At 47.3% G+C, this 20,588-nt stretch overlaps 1 protein-coding gene across 1 annotated transcript in view; it reads left to right on the forward strand.

Annotated features, from left to right (window-relative positions):
- LOC138287144 (V-type proton ATPase 116 kDa subunit a 4-like) overlaps window positions 1-20,588 on the forward strand; it is a 1,145,905-nt gene that overhangs the window by 642,123 nt on the left and 483,194 nt on the right. The window contains exon 6 of the mRNA XM_069227503.1: window positions 4,738-4,831. Coding sequence (XP_069083604.1) covers window positions 4,738-4,831 — 94 coding nt within the window. The remainder of the gene's footprint in view (window positions 1-4,737; window positions 4,832-20,588) is intronic.

The following is a 20,588-nucleotide window of genomic DNA, read 5'->3' on the forward strand; positions in this document are numbered from 1 at the left end:
AGGGTGGTTTACATCCCCACAGGGAAGTAACCATATAGTGGATGATAAAGGGAGTAACCAGTCTATTGCAGAGCTACTCTCTACTTATCACCACTTAGACAATAAAGTCTCAACTGGCCAAGGTTAGCCTTATTGTCCTTCGTTTGGGGGGGGGTTGTGTGTGAAGGTAGCCTCTTTCTAGCCTTGTTACCCCCACTTTTGGCCTGTTTGTGAGTGTATGTCAGGATGTTTGTCACTGTTTTCACTGTCTCACTGGGATCCTGATAGCCAGGCCTCAGTGCTCATAGTGAAAACACTATGTTTTCAGTATGGTTGTTATGTGTCACTGGGATCCTGCTGGTCAGGACCCCAGTGCTCATAGGTTTGTGGCCTATATGTATGTGTCACTGGGACCCTGTCACACAGGGCCCCAGTGCTCATAGGTGTGCATGTATATGTTCCCTGTGTGGTGCCTAACTGTCTCACTGAGGCTCTGCTAACCAGAACCTCAGTGGTTATGCTCTCTCATTACTTCAAAATTGTCACTAACAGGCTAGTGACCATTTTTACCAATTTACATTGGCTTACTGGAACACCCTTATAATTCCCTAGTATATGGTACTGAGGTACCCAGGGTATTGGGGTTCCAGGAGATCCCTATCGGCTGCAGCATTTCTTTTGCCACCCATAGGGAGCTCTGACAATTCTTACACAGGCCTGCCACTGCAGCCTGAGTGAAATAACGTCCACGTTATTTCACAGCCATTTTACACTGCACTTAAGTAACTTATAAGTCACCTATATGTCTAACCTTTACCTGGTAAAGGTTAGGTGCAAAGTTACTTAGTGTGAGGGCACCCTGGCACTAGCCAAGGTGCCCCCACATTGTTCAGAGCCAATTCACTGAACTTTGTGAGTGCGGGGACACCATTACACGCGTGCACTACATATAGGTCACTACCTATATGTAGCTTCACCATGGTAACTCCGAATATGGCCATGTAACATGTCTATGATCATGGAATTGCCCCCTCTATGCCATCCTGGCATTGTTGGTACAATTCCATGATCCCAGTGGTCTGTAGCACAGACCCTGGTACTGCCAGACTGCCCTTCCTGGGGTTTCACTGCAGCTGCTGCTGCTGCCAACCCCTCAGACAGGCAGCTGCCCTCCTGGGGTCCAGCCAGGCCTGGCCCAGGATGGCAGAACAAAGAACTTCCTCTGAGAGAGGGTGTGACACCCTCTCCCTTTGGAAAATGGTGTGAAGGCAGGGGAGGAGTAGCCTCCCCCAGCCTCTGGAAATGCTTTGTTGGGCACAGATGTGCCCAATTCTGCATAAGCCAGTCTACACCGGTTCAGGGACCCCTTAGCCCCTGCTCTGGCACGAAACTGGACAAAGGAAAGGGGAGTGACCACTCCCCTGACCTGCACCTCCCCTGGGAGGTGTCCAGAGCTCCTCCAGTGTGCTCCAGACCTCTGCCATCTTGGAAACAGAGGTGCTGCTGGCACACTGGACTGCTCTGAGTGGCCAGTGCCACCAGGTGACATCAGAGACTCCTTGTGATAGGCTCCTTCAGGTGTTAGTAGCCTTTCCTCTCTCCTAGGTAGCCAAACCCTCTTTTCTGGCTATTTAGGGTCTCTGTCTCTGGGGAAACTTTAGATAACGAATGCATGAGCTCAGCCGAGTTCCTCTGCATCTCCCTCTTCACCTTCTGATAAGGAATCGACCGCTGACCGCGCTGGAAGCCTGCAAACCTGCAACATAGTAGCAAAGACGACTACTGCAACTCTGTAACGCTGATCCTGCCGCCTTCTCGACTGTTTTCCTGCTTGTGCATGCTGTGGGGGTAGTCTGCCTCCTCTCTGCAGCAGAAGCTCCGAAGAAATCTCCCGTGGGTCGACGGAATCTTCCCCCTGCAACCGCAGGCACCAAAAAGCTGCATTACCGGTCCCTTGGGTCTCCTCTCAGCACGACGAGCGAGGTCCCTCGAATCCAGCGATGCTGTCCAAGTGACCCCCACAGTCCAGTGACTCTTCAGCCCAAGTTTGGTGGAGGTAAGTCCTTGCCTCACCTCGCTGGGCTGCATTGCTGGGAACCGCGCCTTTGCAGCTACTCCGGCCCCTGTGCACTTCCTGCGGAAATCCTTTGTGCACATCCAAGCCTGGGTCCACGGCACTCTAACCTGCATTGCACGACTTTCTAAGTTGGTCTCCGGCGACGTGGGACTCCTTTGTGCAACTTCGGCAAGCACCGTTTCACGCATCCTCGTAGTGCCTGTTTCTGGCACTTCTGCGGGTGCTACCTGCTTCACTGAGGGCTCCTTGTCTTGCTCGACGTCCCTTCTCTCTACAGGTCCAATTTGCGACCTCCTGGTCTCTCTTGGGCCCCAGCAGCGTCCAAAAACGCCAAACGCACGATTTGCATGTAGCAAGGCTTGTTGGCGTCCTTCCGGTGGGAAAACACTTCTGCACGACTCTCCAAGGCAAGCGGGATCCGTCCACCAAAGGGGAAGTCTCTAGCCCTTTTCGTTCCTGCAGAAACCTCAGCTTCTTCTGTCCAGTCGAAGCTTCTTTGCACCCGCAGCTGGCATTTCCTGGGCATCTGCCCATCTACGACTTGCTTGTGACTTTTGGACTTGGTCCCCTTGTTCCACAGGTACCCTAGATTGGAAATCCACAGTTGTTGCATTGCTGGTTTGTGTCTTTCCTGCATTATTCCTCTAACACGACTCTTTTGTCCTTAGGGGAACTTTAGTGCACTTTACACTCACTTTTCAGGGTCTTGGGGAGGGTTATTTTTCTAACTCTCACTATTTTCTAATAGTCCCAGCGACCCTCTACAAGGTCACATAGGTTTGGGGTCCATTCGTGGTTCACATTCCACTTTTGGAGTATATGGTTTGTGTTGCCCCTATCTCTATGTTTCCCCATTGCATCCTATTGTAACTATACATTGTTTGCACTGTTTTCTAAGACTATACTGCATATTTTTGCTATTGTGTATATATATCTTGTGTATATTTCCTATCCTCTCACTGAGGGTACACTCTAAGATACTTTGGCATATTGTCATAAAAATAAAGTACCTTTATTTTTAGTATAACTGTGTATTGTGTTTTCTTATGATATTGTGCATATGACACTAAGTGGTACTGTAGTAGCTTCACACGTCTCCTAGTTCAGCCTAAGCTGCTCTGCTAAGCTACCATTATCTATCAGCCTAAGCTGCTAGACACCCTATACACTAATAAGGGATAACTGGGCCTGGTGCAAGGTGCAAGTACCCCTTTGTACTCACTACAAGCCAGTCCAGCCTCCTACAGTCACTAAAATAAACTAGCTTTATTTTTGGTAACATTGAGTGTTGTCTTTTATTGTGTATAAGTACTCTGTAACTATAGTGGTATTGCAGGAGCTTTGCATCTCACCTAGTTCAGCCTAAGCTGCTCTGCTACAGCTACCTCTATCAGCCTAAGCTGCTAGAACACTACTACATTTCACTAATAAGGGATAACTGGACCTGGTATAAGGTGTAAGTACCCAAGGTACCCACTACAAACCAGGCCAGCCTCCTACAGAGGGTGGTGGGAGCAGACAGCTGGGAGGCGGGAAGGCAGGAAAGGTGCTTCGAGGGGGGAAGAGGAAAGAAGGGAGAAAGGAAACAGAACTAGGGAAAAACGAGAGATGATAGAAGAAAAAGGCAGAAAATGCAAGAGTAAAAGAGCGACAGAGAAGGAAAGGAAAGGAAATACTTACTTGTGATGGCCACTGGACCACCAGTGATGAGGCGCAGGGACGAGCCTGTGGGTGGAGGAGTGCCTCGAACTGAGAGTCAGGAGACTCTCAGTTCGTCCCAGGCAAGAGGCAGAGGCAGCAGCAGCCAGAGGAGCTGGGGAGGGCAGCAGTCGCTGACCAGGAGGTCAGTGGAGCTTCCGATTGTGTCAATTAAAATTACTAAATTGGCCCTACTATGCCCAGACTACATTGGTTAAGATGGGTAGAGCGAGGACGTTGTGTTGTGGGTGTGGGCAGACAGGCACATTTTACCATATTGTGTGGGAATGTCCCACACTATAAGGCTTTTGGGCAGCGGTGGTGGCATGTATGTGTGAAGTGACTGGGGGTTTGATGACAGCCTCTGAGAAATTGTCTCTCCTCAACTGATGGAGGGCAGCAGACCTGAATAGTACGGCACAAATATGGTGGACATTGGAACTAATGGTTGCTGAACGTAATATTGTACGATTATGGGGGGCAGAGCAACCACCCTATTTCGGTGACAGGAAACGTGATATATATTGGTGTATGTTGGCTGGGAGGGTGGTATATGATGGATGATGTTGCTCCTGAAAGTGGACGAAAATCTGGGGGGGGCCATGGAATGCTTACACGGGGATTATTTGTAATGAGTTTGTTTCTTCTTGTCTGATGCGGCCGATGTCGGGTCCCGCTGTGTCCCTCGTGAATGTCTGCTGAGTTGGTGGGTGGAGGGGGGAATTCTGTCAGATATATTGAGAGTTGGGATGTTTATTCAATTTATAGAAATATTAGTGCACCACTATTTTATGCATCTGTCTCTTACTGAGCTGTCAATAAATAGAGTTGTAAAAAAAAAAAAAAAAACACAAATATGTGTAGTTAGTGTTTTGGCCAAAAGTATTCACAAAGGTTAGCTTACATTTCACAATATTGCTACTAAGACTCATGTCAATCTAAATGTTCTCTAAACAGGTGCAATTGTTTTCTTTCTCCTTTAGCGACAAGGATCTTCACAAACATCCAATGCTGCAACTGGATCCAAATGTCCCGGGTGTCTTCTCCGGAGAACCTTACCCCTTTGGTATCGATCCGGTAACCAAATGTCCTATTTAACTTATTTTAATTGTCACTCACTTTAGGAGACACAACAAAGAACAATGTGGCAAACCGATTTAAGTAGTGAAGCTTAGTATTTGGGGCAGTTAAATTTTTGGTGCATTTAGGTCACAGTAAAAAAGCAAAAATCTGTATACACCCATGTACTTAGATGAATATTTCTACATGCGGATTCCTCAGCTCTTGAATCTCACCCAGGCACCAGAGTGGATCTGAAAAAATTGCAACAGCTCTTCTGATGGCACTCTACTCATTTTCATGTTTGGCTTCACTCTGGAAATGATATCAACGTAGACATGGAGACCCACATGAGTGTCCTGACATTAGTCCCCTTTTTTTCATTCCTTTTGATGTGGATGCAGAAAGGTTCTCTATGAAACATTTTCACCAAAATTGGTCATTTTAGTTGTGAGGTAGGATGTATCCACTAAAGAAGTCAGACTTCAAGTCCTATTTTTCCTACCATGGTTACATGTCCATTAAGTATTCTGTCTGTGGTGTTTCGGGCCTAAGCATGTCATGTGACCAGTGCAGGTTCATGCTTTCTAATTCAGAGCAGGAGGAACTAGTGTTTATGGTGCAAGCAACCGATAACAGTTGGGCCCTGTGTTAGTCCTGCTCCAGATCCCACTCAAGGTCGCGCTTAATATTATGATCTTCACCATCGTCCATGCCTTTCAAGTACCATCATCGAAAGACAAGAGAAAAAGGTACTGGAAGAGGGATTACTTCGCATCAAAACACTGCTCCCACTCTAGAGGCAGGGCACTGCATCCCTCCCTGACTCCCCTGCCTGAATCTTCATCAAAGCCAGAGTTGGATCACGTCATTTTAGTGCTGGATCCAGCTCTGGCCCTAGTGCTGACTCCACTACTGTCTTCAATGCAGCCATCTGCATAAAAAGCCTTCTTAAAAAACAAATCCATTCTCAATCACTCAAGAGGGCAGGCAGAGACTGATGGGGGAAGCCCAGTGTAGGGAATGGTCTCCATACAGGCGATTGCCAACAGAGGAATACTATGGTTTAAACTTTTTGGCACTGATTCAAAATATAGTCAAAAGCCAGATATGTTATGTTGCGTTATGCAGATTTATAAAGTACACTATCACCCTGGATAGTATCCTGGCACTGTCACGGATGATGACAACAGTAATTTGACAGCCAACTTACTTCCTCCTCCAGAAACTGAAACAGATGCTTAAGATCACTTCTCCCTTCAAAAAGCCATTGGGCTTGATACCTCGTCTGAGGTGAAATGTGAGTGCCCTTCAGGTTCACCATAAGCGACAGTGGCCTTTTAGGGGTACTAAAAAAGACAGTGGATATCCTTGAACAACTTCTTCCTATGCAGGAAACTAAGCAGACTCTCCTTATGGAGATTCTGAAGCTGGCCTACTCCTCTTCGGAGCCCTTGCTTCCTTTAAATTAGGCACAGATGGAGTGCCTGCCTAATGAGAGAGGCAAACCATCTTCTTTCCCACCGGTAAAGCAACAGGGTGCACAACACTGCCAACACCACAGCAGTCATTTGTCTCAACCCTTCGCTTAGAGCTTGTAGGGCAGGTGCCCTCATGCACTATGTAGAACTCAAGGTTCTTCTGCAGTGCTGCTCCGAAAAAGAAAACAAAGAAGACAGAGGCCGTAGGGGAAATGTTTTGTTTTAATCAGGGAGTCTTGCCATTTATGCGACCTGCCTCTTGGCTAGGTACTCTCAAACATCTTAGGAGATGGCGTATATAGTTGTGCCTAACCTCCCAGGCCATCTTTGGGATCACTTTGCTGACGATGTTTGTGATGGCAGGATGCGGTAAAGCATATCTTGTGAGCAGGCTTGGACAGTGTGGATTCAATGGCATCAATAATGGGCTCAGTGGCCGTTTGATTTGATGTCTGTTTCCACTCAACAGGATTTTCAGGAGAAATCCTGCATATTTGTTGAACATACCCTTTGATGGAGATCAACACTTAGGAAAAATTTTTGATTCGGCCCCTTGATGTTTCAAACAGCGGCAGGCAATGGCTCGATTCCTGGGCTGGTCTCCTCTGCTTGCCAGTTTCACAGTCAATACAGAACGTTTTGAGGATATTTCAGGGATAAGCATTGTGTCAGTGTGAGAACGTAGCCTCTTTCTAGCATGGTTACCCCCACTTTTGGCCTGTTTGTGAGTGTGTGTCAGTGTGTTTTTACTGTATCACTGGGATCCTGCTAGCCAGGACCCCAGTGCTCATAGATAAAAACCTACATGTCAGTGTGTTTGGCCTGTCTCACTGGGATCCTTCTAGCCAGGACCCCAGTGCTCATAGTTTGTGGCCTAATGTGTGTGTTGTCTGTATAGTGCTTGACTGAGTCACTGAGGCTCTGCTAATTAGAACCTTGGTGTTTATGCTCTCTATGTTTTTAAATTTGTCACTGTAGGCCAGTGACTTCATTTAAAATTTCAATTGGCACACTGGACCCCCCTTACAAGTCATTAGTATATTGCACCTAGGTACCCAGAGCATTGGGGTTCCAGGAGATCCATATTGGCTGCAGCATTTCTTTTGCCACCCATAAGGAGCTCAGACAAACCCTTCCACAGGCCTGCCATTGCAGCCTGCATGAAATAACACACACATTATTTCATAGCCATTTTCACTGCGCTTAAGTAACTTATAAGTCACCTGTATGTCTAACCTGCACTTGCTGAATGTTAGGTGCAAAGTTACTAAGTGTGAGGGCACCCTTGCACTAGCAAAGGTGCCCCCACATAGTTCAGGGTAATTTCCCGGGGCTTTGTGAGTGAGGGGACACCATTAAACGTGTGCACTACATATAGGTCAATACCTATATGTAGCTTCACAATGGTAACTCCAAATATGGCCATGTAAGGTGTCTAAGATCATGGAATTGTTCCCCATTTCAAATCTGGTATTAGGGAGACAATTCCATGCATCCTGGGGGCTCCACTACAGACCCCCAGTACTGCCAAACCAGCTCTCTGGGGCTTGCACTGCAGGTACAGCTGCTGCCACCTCAGAGACAGGGTTCTGCCCTCCTGGGGTCTGAGCAGCTCAGTCCCAGGAAGGCAGAACTAAACATTTCCTCTGAGAGCAGGGTGTTACACCCTCTCCCTTTGGAAATAGGTGTTACAGGCTGGGGAAGGGTAGCCTCCCCCAGCCTCTGGAAATGCTTTGAAGGGCATAGATGGTGCCCTCCTTGCATAAGCCAGTCTACACCGGTTCAGCGACCCCTTTTCCCCTGCTCTGGTGGGAAACTGGACAAAGGAAAGGGGAGAGACCACTCACCTGTCCAGCACCACCCCAGGGGTGGTGCCCAGACCTCCTCCAGTGTGTCCCAGGCTTCAGCCATCTTGCATTGCAAGGTGTCGAGGCACTCTGGAGGGCTCTGAGTGACCAGTGCCAGCAGGTGATGTCAGAGACCCCTCCTGATAGGTCCATACCTGATAAGGCAGCCAATCCCCCTCTCCGGACTATTTAGGGTCTCTCCTGTGGGTTCTCTTCAGATTCTGCTTGCAGGTTTCCTTCAGGAATACTCTGCAACTACTACTTCATCCTCTGACCTCGGATCAACTGCAGCCTGCTCCAGGAACCACTGTAACAGCAAGAAAGTATCCACAAGGGATACTTTTCTTCTGCAACTTCAGCTCCAGTCAGCAACTGCAACAGTTTCCACAGTGTGCACGCTCTGAGGACTCCCTGTCTTCATCCTGCACCAGAAGGACCGAAGAACTTTCCTGTGGGGTGACGGAGTCACTCCCCTGCTCAAGCCGGCACCTTCTAAGACAACGACCAGTACACTTGGACTCCTCTCACAGCGACGAGCATGCTCCTAGGAACACAGAGGGTAGACCCCATCAATACAGACTGTCCTGAGGTCCTGCTGACGCAATTTGGAGGAGATAAGACCTTGCCTTCCCTGAGAGTGACCCTGTGCACTGCGTCTTCTTCACCTCCTGAGGTCTCTGTGCACTATTTGCAAAATTCATTCATGCACAGCCTGGCCCAGGTCCTCAGCACTCTATCCTGCAATGCTCAACTCGCTGAGTTGTCCTCCGGCAGTGTGGGACCCTTCTCTGTAGTGCTGCACCAAGTGCGTTTTGCACCTCCTTTTCCCCGTGTCCTGGGACACCCGTGGGTGCTGTCTGGTGTCCTGAGGGCTCTCTAAAGTGCTGAGAGCCCCCTCTTCCTCCTCACACAGAGTTGAGGCCCCCAGGTCCCTCCTGGGTCGAGCCAGCATCATTTTGACGCAAAACACACATTTGTCGTAACCAAGGCTTGTTGAAGACTTCCAACACGAAATCATGTCTGCATCCATATTCCTATCGTGGGACATTTTTTGCATGATGCAGGAAGCAACTGGCATCTTCCTAGGGTGCATTTCTGCAGTCTTTGTCCAACTGGGACTCTTCTTTTGCACCCTCTCCTGGGTTGGAAGGGGCTCCTGTCCTTCCTGGGACTTTTCAACTTCTGGACTTGGTCCCCTTCTTTTGCAGGTCTTCAGGTTCAGGAATCCAGCAGTTTTTGTTTGCAGACTTGGTTGGTTACTGCAATATCCCAATCATGAGGTGTACTGTGTCCTAAGGCAACTTGCAGTACTTTACTCCTGCTTTTCTGGGCTCTGGGGTGGGGTAATTTACTTACCTTTAATGTATTCTTACTCTCCCAGCGATTCTGCACACACCACACTTGTCTAGGGGGAAATTCGTGATTCACATTCCACTTTCTTAGTATATGGTTTGTCTTGCCCCTAGACCTATTTTCTCCCATTGCATTCTGCAGCATTTCCTATTGTTTGCACTATCCTATGTCTTATTACTTGCCTTATTTTGGTGTCTAGTGTATATATTGTATATAATACTTACCTCCAGAAGGAGTTTTGTCTCTAAGATATTTTTGGTACTGTGTCACCCAAATAAATACCTTTATTTCTTGGTAACACTGAGTATTGTCTTTACTTTAGTATAAAGTTGTACTACATGAGCTTTGCATGTCTCCTAGTTCAGCCTAAGCTGCTCTGCTATAGCTTCCTCTATCAGCCTAAGCTGCTAGAACACTACTACTTCACTAATAAGGGATAACTGGACCTGATATAGAGTGTAAGTACCCAAGGTATCCACTACAAACCAGGCCAGCCGCCTACAGTCAGCATGAGCTCTCCCAACCTCCCCAACAGCAGTCGAACCGATTTCTCTGGTAGTACATGGGAGGCAGTGGGTAAACTCTAGCCCTCATGCTCGTCCTCTTCTCCTGTCACTCCATTAACAAAACTTAGTTTCCCCTTGAGAAAACACGCAGCCAGAGGGACGGAAGGTATCACACAAACTGAAGGCTTAGTGAACCATCACAGTCCCAGAGAGTCCTATGAATCCTCAAGAAAGTATATGACCTCCCTTTCCAGAAGTTACACCATCTCACCCCTCCCTTGCTCTCAGTCCTTCTGACAAACACTTGTATTCTGCTAAGAAAGTATTGATTCTTCTAAGGAAAGGAGCCATGGAAGTAGTCTCAGAACAAGAGATTAGGCACGGATGATACTTTTGCTATTGTCTTGTGCCCAAGAAAAGTGGTGGGCTTCATCCCATTTTTAACCTGCCGGCCCTAAATAGTTTTCTTTGCAAAAGGAAATTCAAGATGCTGTCCCTCACAAAGATTCAGTTGATGCTGGAACTAGGAAACTGGCTAGTGTGCGTCAAATTTCAGGGTGCATCTCTTCACATACCAATCCTGTAGTCACATAGGGACTACCTGCAGTTAGTGGTAGGCTTCACTCATCATCATTTCTCAGTCATGTTTGAGTTGACTTCAGAATTTCTAGCTTTTCCCAAGATGATGGCAGTCATTGTGGCATATCTTCACAAGATGAGGATATCCATTTTCCCGTTCCTCAACAATTAACTGCTGAAGGTGGACTTGCCAAAGCTGATGTCGGGCTATTGGAATGCCACATCATCCCTGTTATTCGACTTGGGGTTTTCCATCAACTTACCCAAGTCACAGCTGGAGCTTTCCCAGGCCCTCCTTTTTGTTGGTGCAGAAGTGGACACACAATTTCCCCTGGCATACCCGCCTCCCCAACATATTCAGGATATGATTTTGGTGTTTAAGATGGGAGTTCTTCTCCTGCCTCTGACAATCCTTAGCCCGCTTGGTCTTGTTTGCTTCCTGCATCCTGTCATCCATTCCATGATCACGGGCATATTCCTGTCAATCAGTGGTGCCTCTACTTCCAGTGGGTTCAGCACAGGAGCAGACCTGCAGCAATGTCTGTATCAGTTTGAAGGCAGTGAATGATCCTCAGTGATGGTCACTGAGTGGGAGTTCAATTTATGGGAGCGCATTCTGCCCCGCCACAAGCAGTGGCCGAGGGGTGACAGATGCCTCCACTCTAGGATGGGGTGAACACCAGGACGACTGAGGATTTGCAGATCAGAAGACTTTGGTCTCCAGCAGAGAATATGTGCCTCATTAATGTACTTAAAGATAGGGCAATCTGCTTAGTGCTGAAGGCATTGTTGCCATCTATTTGTGGCCTGTCCATCCTAGTTCTGACAGGCAGTATAACTGCAGTGGGGTATGACAACAAGCAGGGTGGCCCTTTGTACTGCGAAGCAGTAAGGTTGTGTGCCTGGACTCAATCTCATGAGATCTGGCTGGTTGTTAACAATGTGGTGCCTATAACTTGAGTCAGGGGTCACTCCCTAACACAAGTGGTGTCTTCATCCAGAGATGATTCAGCCTGTCTTTTCTCTTTGGGGCACCCATCCAGTGAACTTTTTCTCTATTTGTAAGACTGTACACTGTGCCGTAGTCTGCATCCTCATATTTCCTTTCACGGAGAACTCTGGAGGATGCAATTTGTCTGAACTGGGACTTTCCCTTCCATTACTAGTCCTGAGGAAGCTGCATCAGTGTCACATGCAGATGATTCTGATTGTGCTGGACTAGCTGTGGATGGTATGATATGAGGACCAGCTATGCTTGCCACTGTGTCCTCTTCTGCGTCTGCTCAGAAGGCAGGTTGTGCAACGTAAACTCAAGTGCCCCACCTTCATCCCAAGAGACTGAGCAAAGGAACCTCACTTTTTCTCATTGGCCCTGGTGGTCGTGGACATCATCTCTTTGGTGTGTTGCTCATCTACCTTATCTGTCTAGTCTGGACATTGATCCCATTTTGTATCCTGGTGCACTGGGAAGAACATTGACACCTACCCCTAAAGGTGCATTTGTCAGATGTGTTGCATTTTGTTCTTTCGTTAGCCCGAAAGGTTTGCATTGACACAGTTAAAGATTATCTTTCACCCTTTTCAACTTTTCTTTGTCTACTAGACCAACCTCCACTGTTTGTCTCCAGTTTTCCGTGGTTTTTCAAGGGGTTGTCTTTCATGTCTTTCCTTTCACTGTTCATTATTCCTCAATGATACCTTTATTTGCTTTCCACTTGCCTGAGTGCATCTCATTTTGGGCCCATGTAGAGCTGCCTGTTGCGGCTGTTGAAATAAAAAGTGTTTACTTCACTGTCATAATTTCAGCTTCATTTGTGTGAGATGCAGGGATTGTGTTTGCCACCCATCCACAACTTTCTTTCTGAAAAAGCTGGTTTTGAGGACAAAAGCTTTGTTCCTACCACTGGTCGTGACCCTATTCCATGAGGGTTGTTCTATCACCCTGCCTATATTTTACCTTCCTCCTAATCCCACCAAGGAGGAGGAGAGACTCCATCGTTTGGACTTCATAGGGCTTCAGCTAGGAAATTGATAGGATCCCGGGATATTCTTGACCGGTGATCGGTGGTTTGTTGGCAGTGTTGGTTCCTAAAAGGACATAGCTGTCTAGATAGCTTACTATGCAATAAAATCTGCTATGGCTTTCTAAGTAGGGACCTCCTGATGGTATCAGGGCCTACTCCATCACGGTGAAAGCAGCTTTTTTAGCTTTGTTCTGAGATGTATTATCCTGGACATTTGTTAGGGCTTTGACCTACACCTTTACCAGGCATTAGTGCTCATACTTAGATGTCCACAGGTATGTCCATTTTGCAGGATCGGTGATGCAGGACTTGCTGGTGTGACCTTCTCCTCACTCCTCACGATTGGAGCATTGCTATGCTGTTGATGAATCTGTATTTAGAAATATCCACCAGACTAACAAACTGCTTAATTTTGTTAATGATTTTTCTTGACACATACTCTATTTATCTGCAGATTCCTCATGTATCCCACCCTCCCACAATGAGTTTTATCTGAAAGAGACTTCTATCCATATATTCCTTATCTTGCAATATTCTCCAGGGGTCAGACTGTGTCCGGAAATTTTATTGAGTATTAATTTTGTGAGCCCATGCACCTTATATTTGGGCTCCCCCTCCCTGCTGAAGCACCTTGGTCCAAGCCTGCTCGGTAGGGGCCCCTACTGGTGTCACTGGTGTGTTCATCCTCGGTGCAAGTCGGGCCCCTTGGATGCATGGACAGATCTGGAACAATTCCAGTTTAGCCACCTCGACCTTCCGCGGCACCAGCCCTACTGCCGACATCCCCTATGGCTCTGATCGCTGGCACCACTCTCATACTCATCCCCAACTCAGGTACGGAGCTGGATAGGCATCATTCAACGCCGACTCTGGCACTGAAGGTGGCATTCCAACCAGGCTGGAGCTTTTGCCCTATCCGTATGGGCTAGGACTTGGGCACGACGGGGCTGGGCTCGTAGACCACCTGATGTCAGGATTTGGCGGATGCCAGTGGACTGAACACCTCCCCAGATCCTGGCTTGGTCTCTCCTACCTTGGCTATAGAAGAGCAGTAGTGGTGAGGTCGAGATCCTGGACCTTCAGCTGCCCTCTGGTCTGTCAAGACGGAGGTCCTTCAGCCGGGAGTCACCCCTTCTGAACCACTTCTCCTGTTTAATGAAGTCCTCATAAATGTCACATTCGGGACTGGTCCAAGCCCTCCACAGGGGCTCCTATAAATAGGACAAATGCCTACCGCCATCACCCCGCCCCAGGTAACTTCAACTTCCTCACCCAGCACCCCACCAAGCCTACAGTTCTAGAGTAAATCATGGCACGTTCTTTATCACTCCACCGGAGAGTGAATCCAAGGGGCTGGATATCTTGAGAAAGAAGATGTTTCCTTAAACCAGCCTGGCTCTGCGGCCAGTGAACGCTGTGTGCCTTTTTGGCCGATATCCAAACTTGCTGTGAAACTTAGTTGCGCAGGAGCTGCCTATGGTCTATGGAGGAGTGCAGGAGGCTGGCCTGGTTTGCAGGGGGTACCTAAGGTACTTACACCTTATACGAGATTTAGTTATCCCTTATTAGTGAAAAGTAGACAGTGCTAGAAGCCAGGCTCACTAGGGGTAGTGTGGATGAGCAGCCAAGGCCTAACTAGGAAAAGCTCAGGCAATACCACTGTAGTCACACAGTACTCACACACATGAAAGAAAATACTCAGTGTTACAAAAATAAAGGTACTTTATTTTGGTGACACAAATGCCAAAAATACCTTAGAGACTATACTCCCTTAGGAGGTAAGTAATACACAAATTATATACACTAGTATGCAGAAATGTGCATAAAAACTGTTATAAAACAATGCAATTAGTGAAAATCACAATAGTTAGAAATGGGCCTAGGGGAACACAAACCATATACTAAGAAAGAGGAATGCGAAATTCGTTTTCCCACCTAGGCAAGTGTACTGTGCAGAGGGGCGCTGGGAGTATTAGAAAACACCAAATGTAAATAACAGAACACATCCCAGAGCCCAGGAAAGCAGGAGTAAATCACAGTAACTTTCTTAGACACTGACTACATTTCACTAATAAGGGACAACAGGACCTCATATAAGGTGTAAGTACCTTTACTACCCACTACAAACCAGGCCAGTGTAGGAGGCTGGCCTGGTTTGTACTGGGTACCTTGGGTACTCACACATTATACCACATCCAGTTATCCCTTATTAGTGAAGTAGTAGTGTTCTAGCAGCTTAGGCTGATAGGGCTAGCTATAGCAGAGCAGCTTAGGCTGAACTAGGAGACATGCAAACCTCATGCAATACCACTTATAGTTACACAGTACTTTTACACAAGTAAAGACAATACTCATAAAGGTATTTATTTGGGTGACACAGTACCTCAGGTCAGTATGTGTTGATGATGTCCACCCTCTGTGTCCTTAGGAGCACACTCGTCGCTGTGAGAGGAGTTCAAGGGTACAGGTCGTTGTCTTGGAAGGTGCCTGCTTGGAGCAGGGGAGTGACTCTTTCATCCCAAGGAGATTTCTTCGGTCCTTCTGGTGCAGGATGAAGACAGGGAGTCTCCAGAGCGTGCACACCGTGGAAAGTGTTGCAGTTGCTGACTTGGAGCTGAAGTTGCAGAAGAAAAGTATCCGTTGGTGTAGGAAGGTAGCATCTTTCTAGCCTTGTTACCCCCACTTGTGGCGTGTTTGTGAGTATATGTCAGGGTGTTTTTACTGTCTCACTGGGATCCTGCTAGCCAGGGCCCAGTGCTCATAGTGAAAGCCCTATGTTGTCAGTATGTTTGATATGTGTCACTGGGATCCTACTAGCCAGGACCCCAGTGCTCATAAGTTTGTGCCCTGTATGTGTTCCCTGTGTGGTGTCTAAATGTATCACTGAGGGTCTGCTTACCAGAACCTCAGTGTTTATGCTCTCTCTCTGCTTTAAAATTGTCACTGAAGGCTAGTGACTAACTTTGCCAAGTCTCATTGGCACACTGTGTAGGAGGCTGGCCTGGCTTGTAGTGGGTACCAAGGGGTACTTACACTCTGTACCAGGTCCAGTTATCCCTTATTAGTGTAGAAGAGGTGTTTCTAGCAGCTTAGGCTGATAGAAGGTAGCTATAGCAGAGCAGCTTAGGCTGAACTAGGAGACATGCAAAGCTCCTACTATACCACTGGTGTCATATGCACAATATCATAAGAAAACACAATACACAGATATACTAAAAATAAAGGTACTTTATTTTTATGACAATATGCCAAAAGTATCTCAGTGAGTACCCTCAGTATGAGGATGCCAAATATACACAAGATATATGTACACAATACCAAAAATATGCAGCAATAGCAAAAGGAAGTAATGCAAGCAGTGTAAAGTTACAGTATATTGCAATAGGAGCACATAGGTATAGGGGCAACGCAAACCATATACTCCAAAAGTGTAATGCGAACCACGAATGGACCCCAAACCTATGTGAGCTTGTAGAGGGTTGCTGGGACTGTAAGAAAACAGTGAGGGTTAGAAAAATACCCCACCCCAAGACCCTAGAAAGTAGGAGTAAAGTTACCCTACTACCCAAGAAAGACACAATAGTCGTGATAGGGGGATTCTGCAAGAACCACAAGTACCAGCAAAACACTGAAGACGGATTCCTGGACCTGAGGACCTGAAAAGGAAGGGGACCACGTCCAAGAGTCGCGATAGTGTCCAAGGGAGGCAGGAGCCCAGGAAATGATGAAGGTGCAAAAGGGCTGCCTCCGGGTGGAAGAACCCAAAGATTCTGCAACAACGAAAAGGGCTAGGACCTTCTCCTTTGGAGGGAAGATGTCCCACGGTGTGCTGGATATTGCAGAAGTGTTTCCACAGAGAAATACCGCAAACAAGCCTTGCTAGCTTCAAGGGTTGCGGTAGAGGTTTTTGGGTGCTGCTTGGGACCAGGAAGGACCAGGATGTCGCCCCTTGGAGGAGGAGACAGAGGGAGAGCTCAGCTCCCCTGGCCTATGGCATTTATTTTTACACACATAGCACCAATGCTTTTTAATGTGTGTGTGTTGTGAAGAAGAGGAAGAAGATGATTTATCCCTACCCCCTGAAGAGTGTTTACGATTTGAAGAAGGATCCCTGGTTTTACCTTTATCCCCATGCTTATCCTGAGATTTCTCACCATCTTTCTTCTTGCCATCCTTGTCACCTCCTGTATGAACTTTTCTGTTCACCCTTGTTCTGACCCATTTGTCTGCCTTCTCTCCCAATTCTTGAGGAGAGGTCAGATCAGAGTCCACTAGGTATTGGTGCAACAAGTCAGACACACAATTGTTAAGAATATACTCTCTCAAAATAAGATTGTACAGGCTTTCATAGTCAGATACCTCACTGCCATGCAACCACTCTTCCATGGCCTTCACTGAACAGTCCATAAAATATGTCCAGTCTTGAGAAGACTCTTTTCTGGTGTCTCTGAACTTAATCCTGTATTGTTCAGTGGTTAAGCCAAATCCATCCAAGAGTGCATCTTTCAAAACTTTATAGTTATTGGCTTCACTTTCTCTAACAGTAAGGAGCCTATCCCTACCCTTTCCAGTGAAAGATAGCCACAAAATAGCAGCCCACTGCCTTTGAGGGACCAACTGTGCCAAACAAACCATCTCAAGTGCAGCAAACCACTTATTAATGTCATCCCCCTCCTTGTAAGGGGGGACTATCTTGTGCAGATTACTGGAATCTTGCTCTCTAACAGATTTGCTATCAGTAATACTGCTGCTGCCACTATGGGGGACTAACCCCAACCTCAGTCTTTCCCTCTCAATGTCTAGGGATTTCCTATCTAAGGCCAGCTGCTGCTGTTTAAGCTTCAGTCTGGTCTCTTCAACCCTCAACTGTTTGAGTTCCCTTTCTAACAAGTTATCCTCAGAGTGGGTGGGTTGGGAATGCTTTGACACAGATGAAATAAGGGAAGTTTCAGAGGGGGACCTATCCCTAACTGTCTGGACCCTGGTAACCTGGCCTCTAGGGATAAAGGATGCCCTACTGTGATGAGAACCTCTATCACTACCAGCATCACTAGGTGCCCTGCTAGGGGGCAGGCCCTTGTCAGAACCCTCCCCAGCTTCTCCAGGGGACTCCTCTGAATCAGACTGGGAAGCTTCTCCCTTTTCTAACCTCTCATGTGATGGCCCAGACTGGTTCTGGTCATCTACAACAAGTATGTTAAAGAGAAACTCTTTTGTAGGGTTCTTTCCTATACTTAAACCTCTATCCAGGCTGAGACCCCTCAAACTTTTATAGTTCAAACTCTCATATGTTGCATTAACAGATTTGAGAGTGGACTCTACAACAGACATGATAGTATAGGTTTAAGGATAGTGAGAAAGAAAAAGTTTTAGAACTTAGAAAGCACAGAGAAAAAACTTTTTCAAATTTTTCAGAACTTTGTAAAAAGTTTTAGGATAGAAAAGTAAACCTTTTGGGTTAAGTGTACATACACTGAACTGTTTGGTATATGATTCTCTTATGAAAAGTACAAAATGACAAAGTGGTAAAGCAGTTCCAAGTACTTATCCCACCGCAGCACCACCAATGTAGGAGGCTGGCCTGGCTTGTAGTGGGTACCTTGTGGTACTTACACCCTGTGCCAGGTTCAGTTATCCCTTATTAGTAGAATAGAGGTGTTTCTAGTAGCTTAGGCTGATAGAAGGTAGCTATGGCAAAGCAGCTTAGGCTGAACTAGGAGACAATGAAAGCTCCTACTATACCACTAATATCATATAGCACAATATCATAAGAAAACACAATACACAGAGTTACTAAAAATAAAGGTACTTTATTTTTATGACAATGTGCCAAAAGTATCTCAGTGAGTACCCTCAGTAAGAAGGTAAGTAATATACACAAGTTATATGTACACAAACCCAAAACAAATAAGTAAGAGTAAGAAAAGTAATGCAAACAGTGTAGAATTTCAATAGGATGCAATAGATAAACATAGGTCTGGGGGCAACACAAACCAAATACTCCAAAAGTGGAATGCGAATCACAAATGGACCCCAGACCTATGGGAGATTGTAGAGGGTTGCTGGGAATGTGAGAAAACAGTAAGGGTGTCCAAAATACCCCACCCCAAGACCCTGAAAAGTAGGAGTAAAGTTGCCCTACTACCCCAGAAAGACAGAATAGTCGTGATAAGGGATTCTGCAAGAACCACAAGCACCAGCAAAACACTGAAGATGGATTCCTGGACCTGAGGACCTGTAAAGGAAGGGGACCAAGTCCAAGAGTCACAAAAGTGTCCAGGGGGGGCAGGAGCCCACTAAACCCCGGATGAAGGTTCAAAAGGGCTGCCTCTGGGTGGAAGAAGCTGAAGATTCTGCAACAACGAAAAGGGCTAGGAACTTCTCCTTTAGATGGAATATGTCCCACGGCGTGCTGGAGGTTGCAGAAGTGTTTACAGGCAGAAATACCGCAAACAAGCCTTACTAGCTGCAAGAGTCGCAGTCGAGGATTTTGGGTGCTGCTGGGGACCAGGAATGACCAGGATGTTGCCCCTTGGGGGAGGAGACAGAAGGGGCGCTCAGCAACTCAGAAAGCCCCAGCAGAAGCAGGCAGCACCCGCAGAAGTACAGGAGCAGACACTTAGAAGAGCTGAGGACATCGATCAATACAGAGTCACAAAGGAGGGTCCCACGACGTTGGAGTCCAACTCAGCGAGTTGGGCAATGCAGGACAGACTGCTGTGGACCCTGGCTAGTCTGTGCACAAAGGAATCCTTGGAGAAGTGCACAGAAGCCAGAGCACCTGCAAATCACGCAGTACACAGATTTGCTGTCTGGCGTGGGGAGGCAAGGACTTACCTCCCCCAACTTTGGACAGAAGGGCCACGTAACTGTGGGAGACACTTGGACCCAGCTCTTGTGTTCCAGGGACCACGCTCGTCAGGATGAGAGGGGACCCAGAGGACTGGTGATGCAGAAGTTTGGTGCCTGCGTTGGCAGGGGGAAGATTCCGTCGACCTACATGAGATTTCTTCTTGGCTTCTAGCGCAGGATGAAGGCAGACAGCCCTCAGAGCATGCACCACCAGGAAACAGTCGAGAAAGCTGGCAGGATGAGGCGCTACAATGTTGCTGGTAGTCGTCTTGCTAGTTTGTTGCGGTTTTGCAGGCGTCCTGGAGCTGTCAGCGGTCGATCCTTTGCAGAAGTTGAAGAGGGAAGTGCAAAGGAACTCTGGTGAGCTCTTGCATTCGTTATCTGAGGAATAGCCCAGAGGAGAGACCCTAAATAGCCAAAAAAGGAGGTTTGGATACTAAAAAAGGAGGCTTGGCTACTGAAAGAGGTAAGCACCTATCAGAAGGGGTCCCTGACGTCACCTGCTGGCACTGGCCACTCAGAGCTGTCCATTGTGCCCCAACACCTCTGAATCCAGGATGGCAGAGGTCTGGGACACACTGGAGGAGCTCTGGGCATCTGCCCTGGGAGGTACAGTTCAGGGGAGTGGTCACTCCCCTTTCCTTTGTCCAGTTTCGCGCCAGAGCAGGACTTGGGATCCCTGAACTGGTGTAGACTGGCTTATGTAGAGATGGGCACCATCTGTGCCCATCAAAGCATTACCAGAGGTTGGGGGAGGCTACTCCTCCCCAGCCCTTCACACCTATTTCCAAAGCGAGGGGGTGTAACACCCTCTCTCAGAGGAAAACCTTTTTTCTGCCTTCCTGGGACTGGGCTACTTATAAACCACAGAGGGTAACCCAATCCTGTCTGTGGGGTTGGCAGCCGCAGCAGCTGCAGTGGAGACCCCGGAAAGGTAGTTTGGTAGTACCCGGGTGTAGGAAAGTACCATCTTGCCTGGCATGTTACCCCCATTTTTCACTGTATATATGTTGTTTTAGTTGTATGTGTCACTGAGACCCTGCCAGCCAGGGCCCCAGTGCTCATAAGTGTGCCCTGAATGTGTTACCTGTGCTATGACTAACTGTCTCACTGAGGCTCTGCTATCCAGAACC

Source organism: Pleurodeles waltl, chromosome 4_1, assembly GCF_031143425.1.
Source record: "Pleurodeles waltl isolate 20211129_DDA chromosome 4_1, aPleWal1.hap1.20221129, whole genome shotgun sequence".
Classification (NCBI taxonomy): Eukaryota; Metazoa; Chordata; class Amphibia; order Caudata; family Salamandridae; genus Pleurodeles; species Pleurodeles waltl.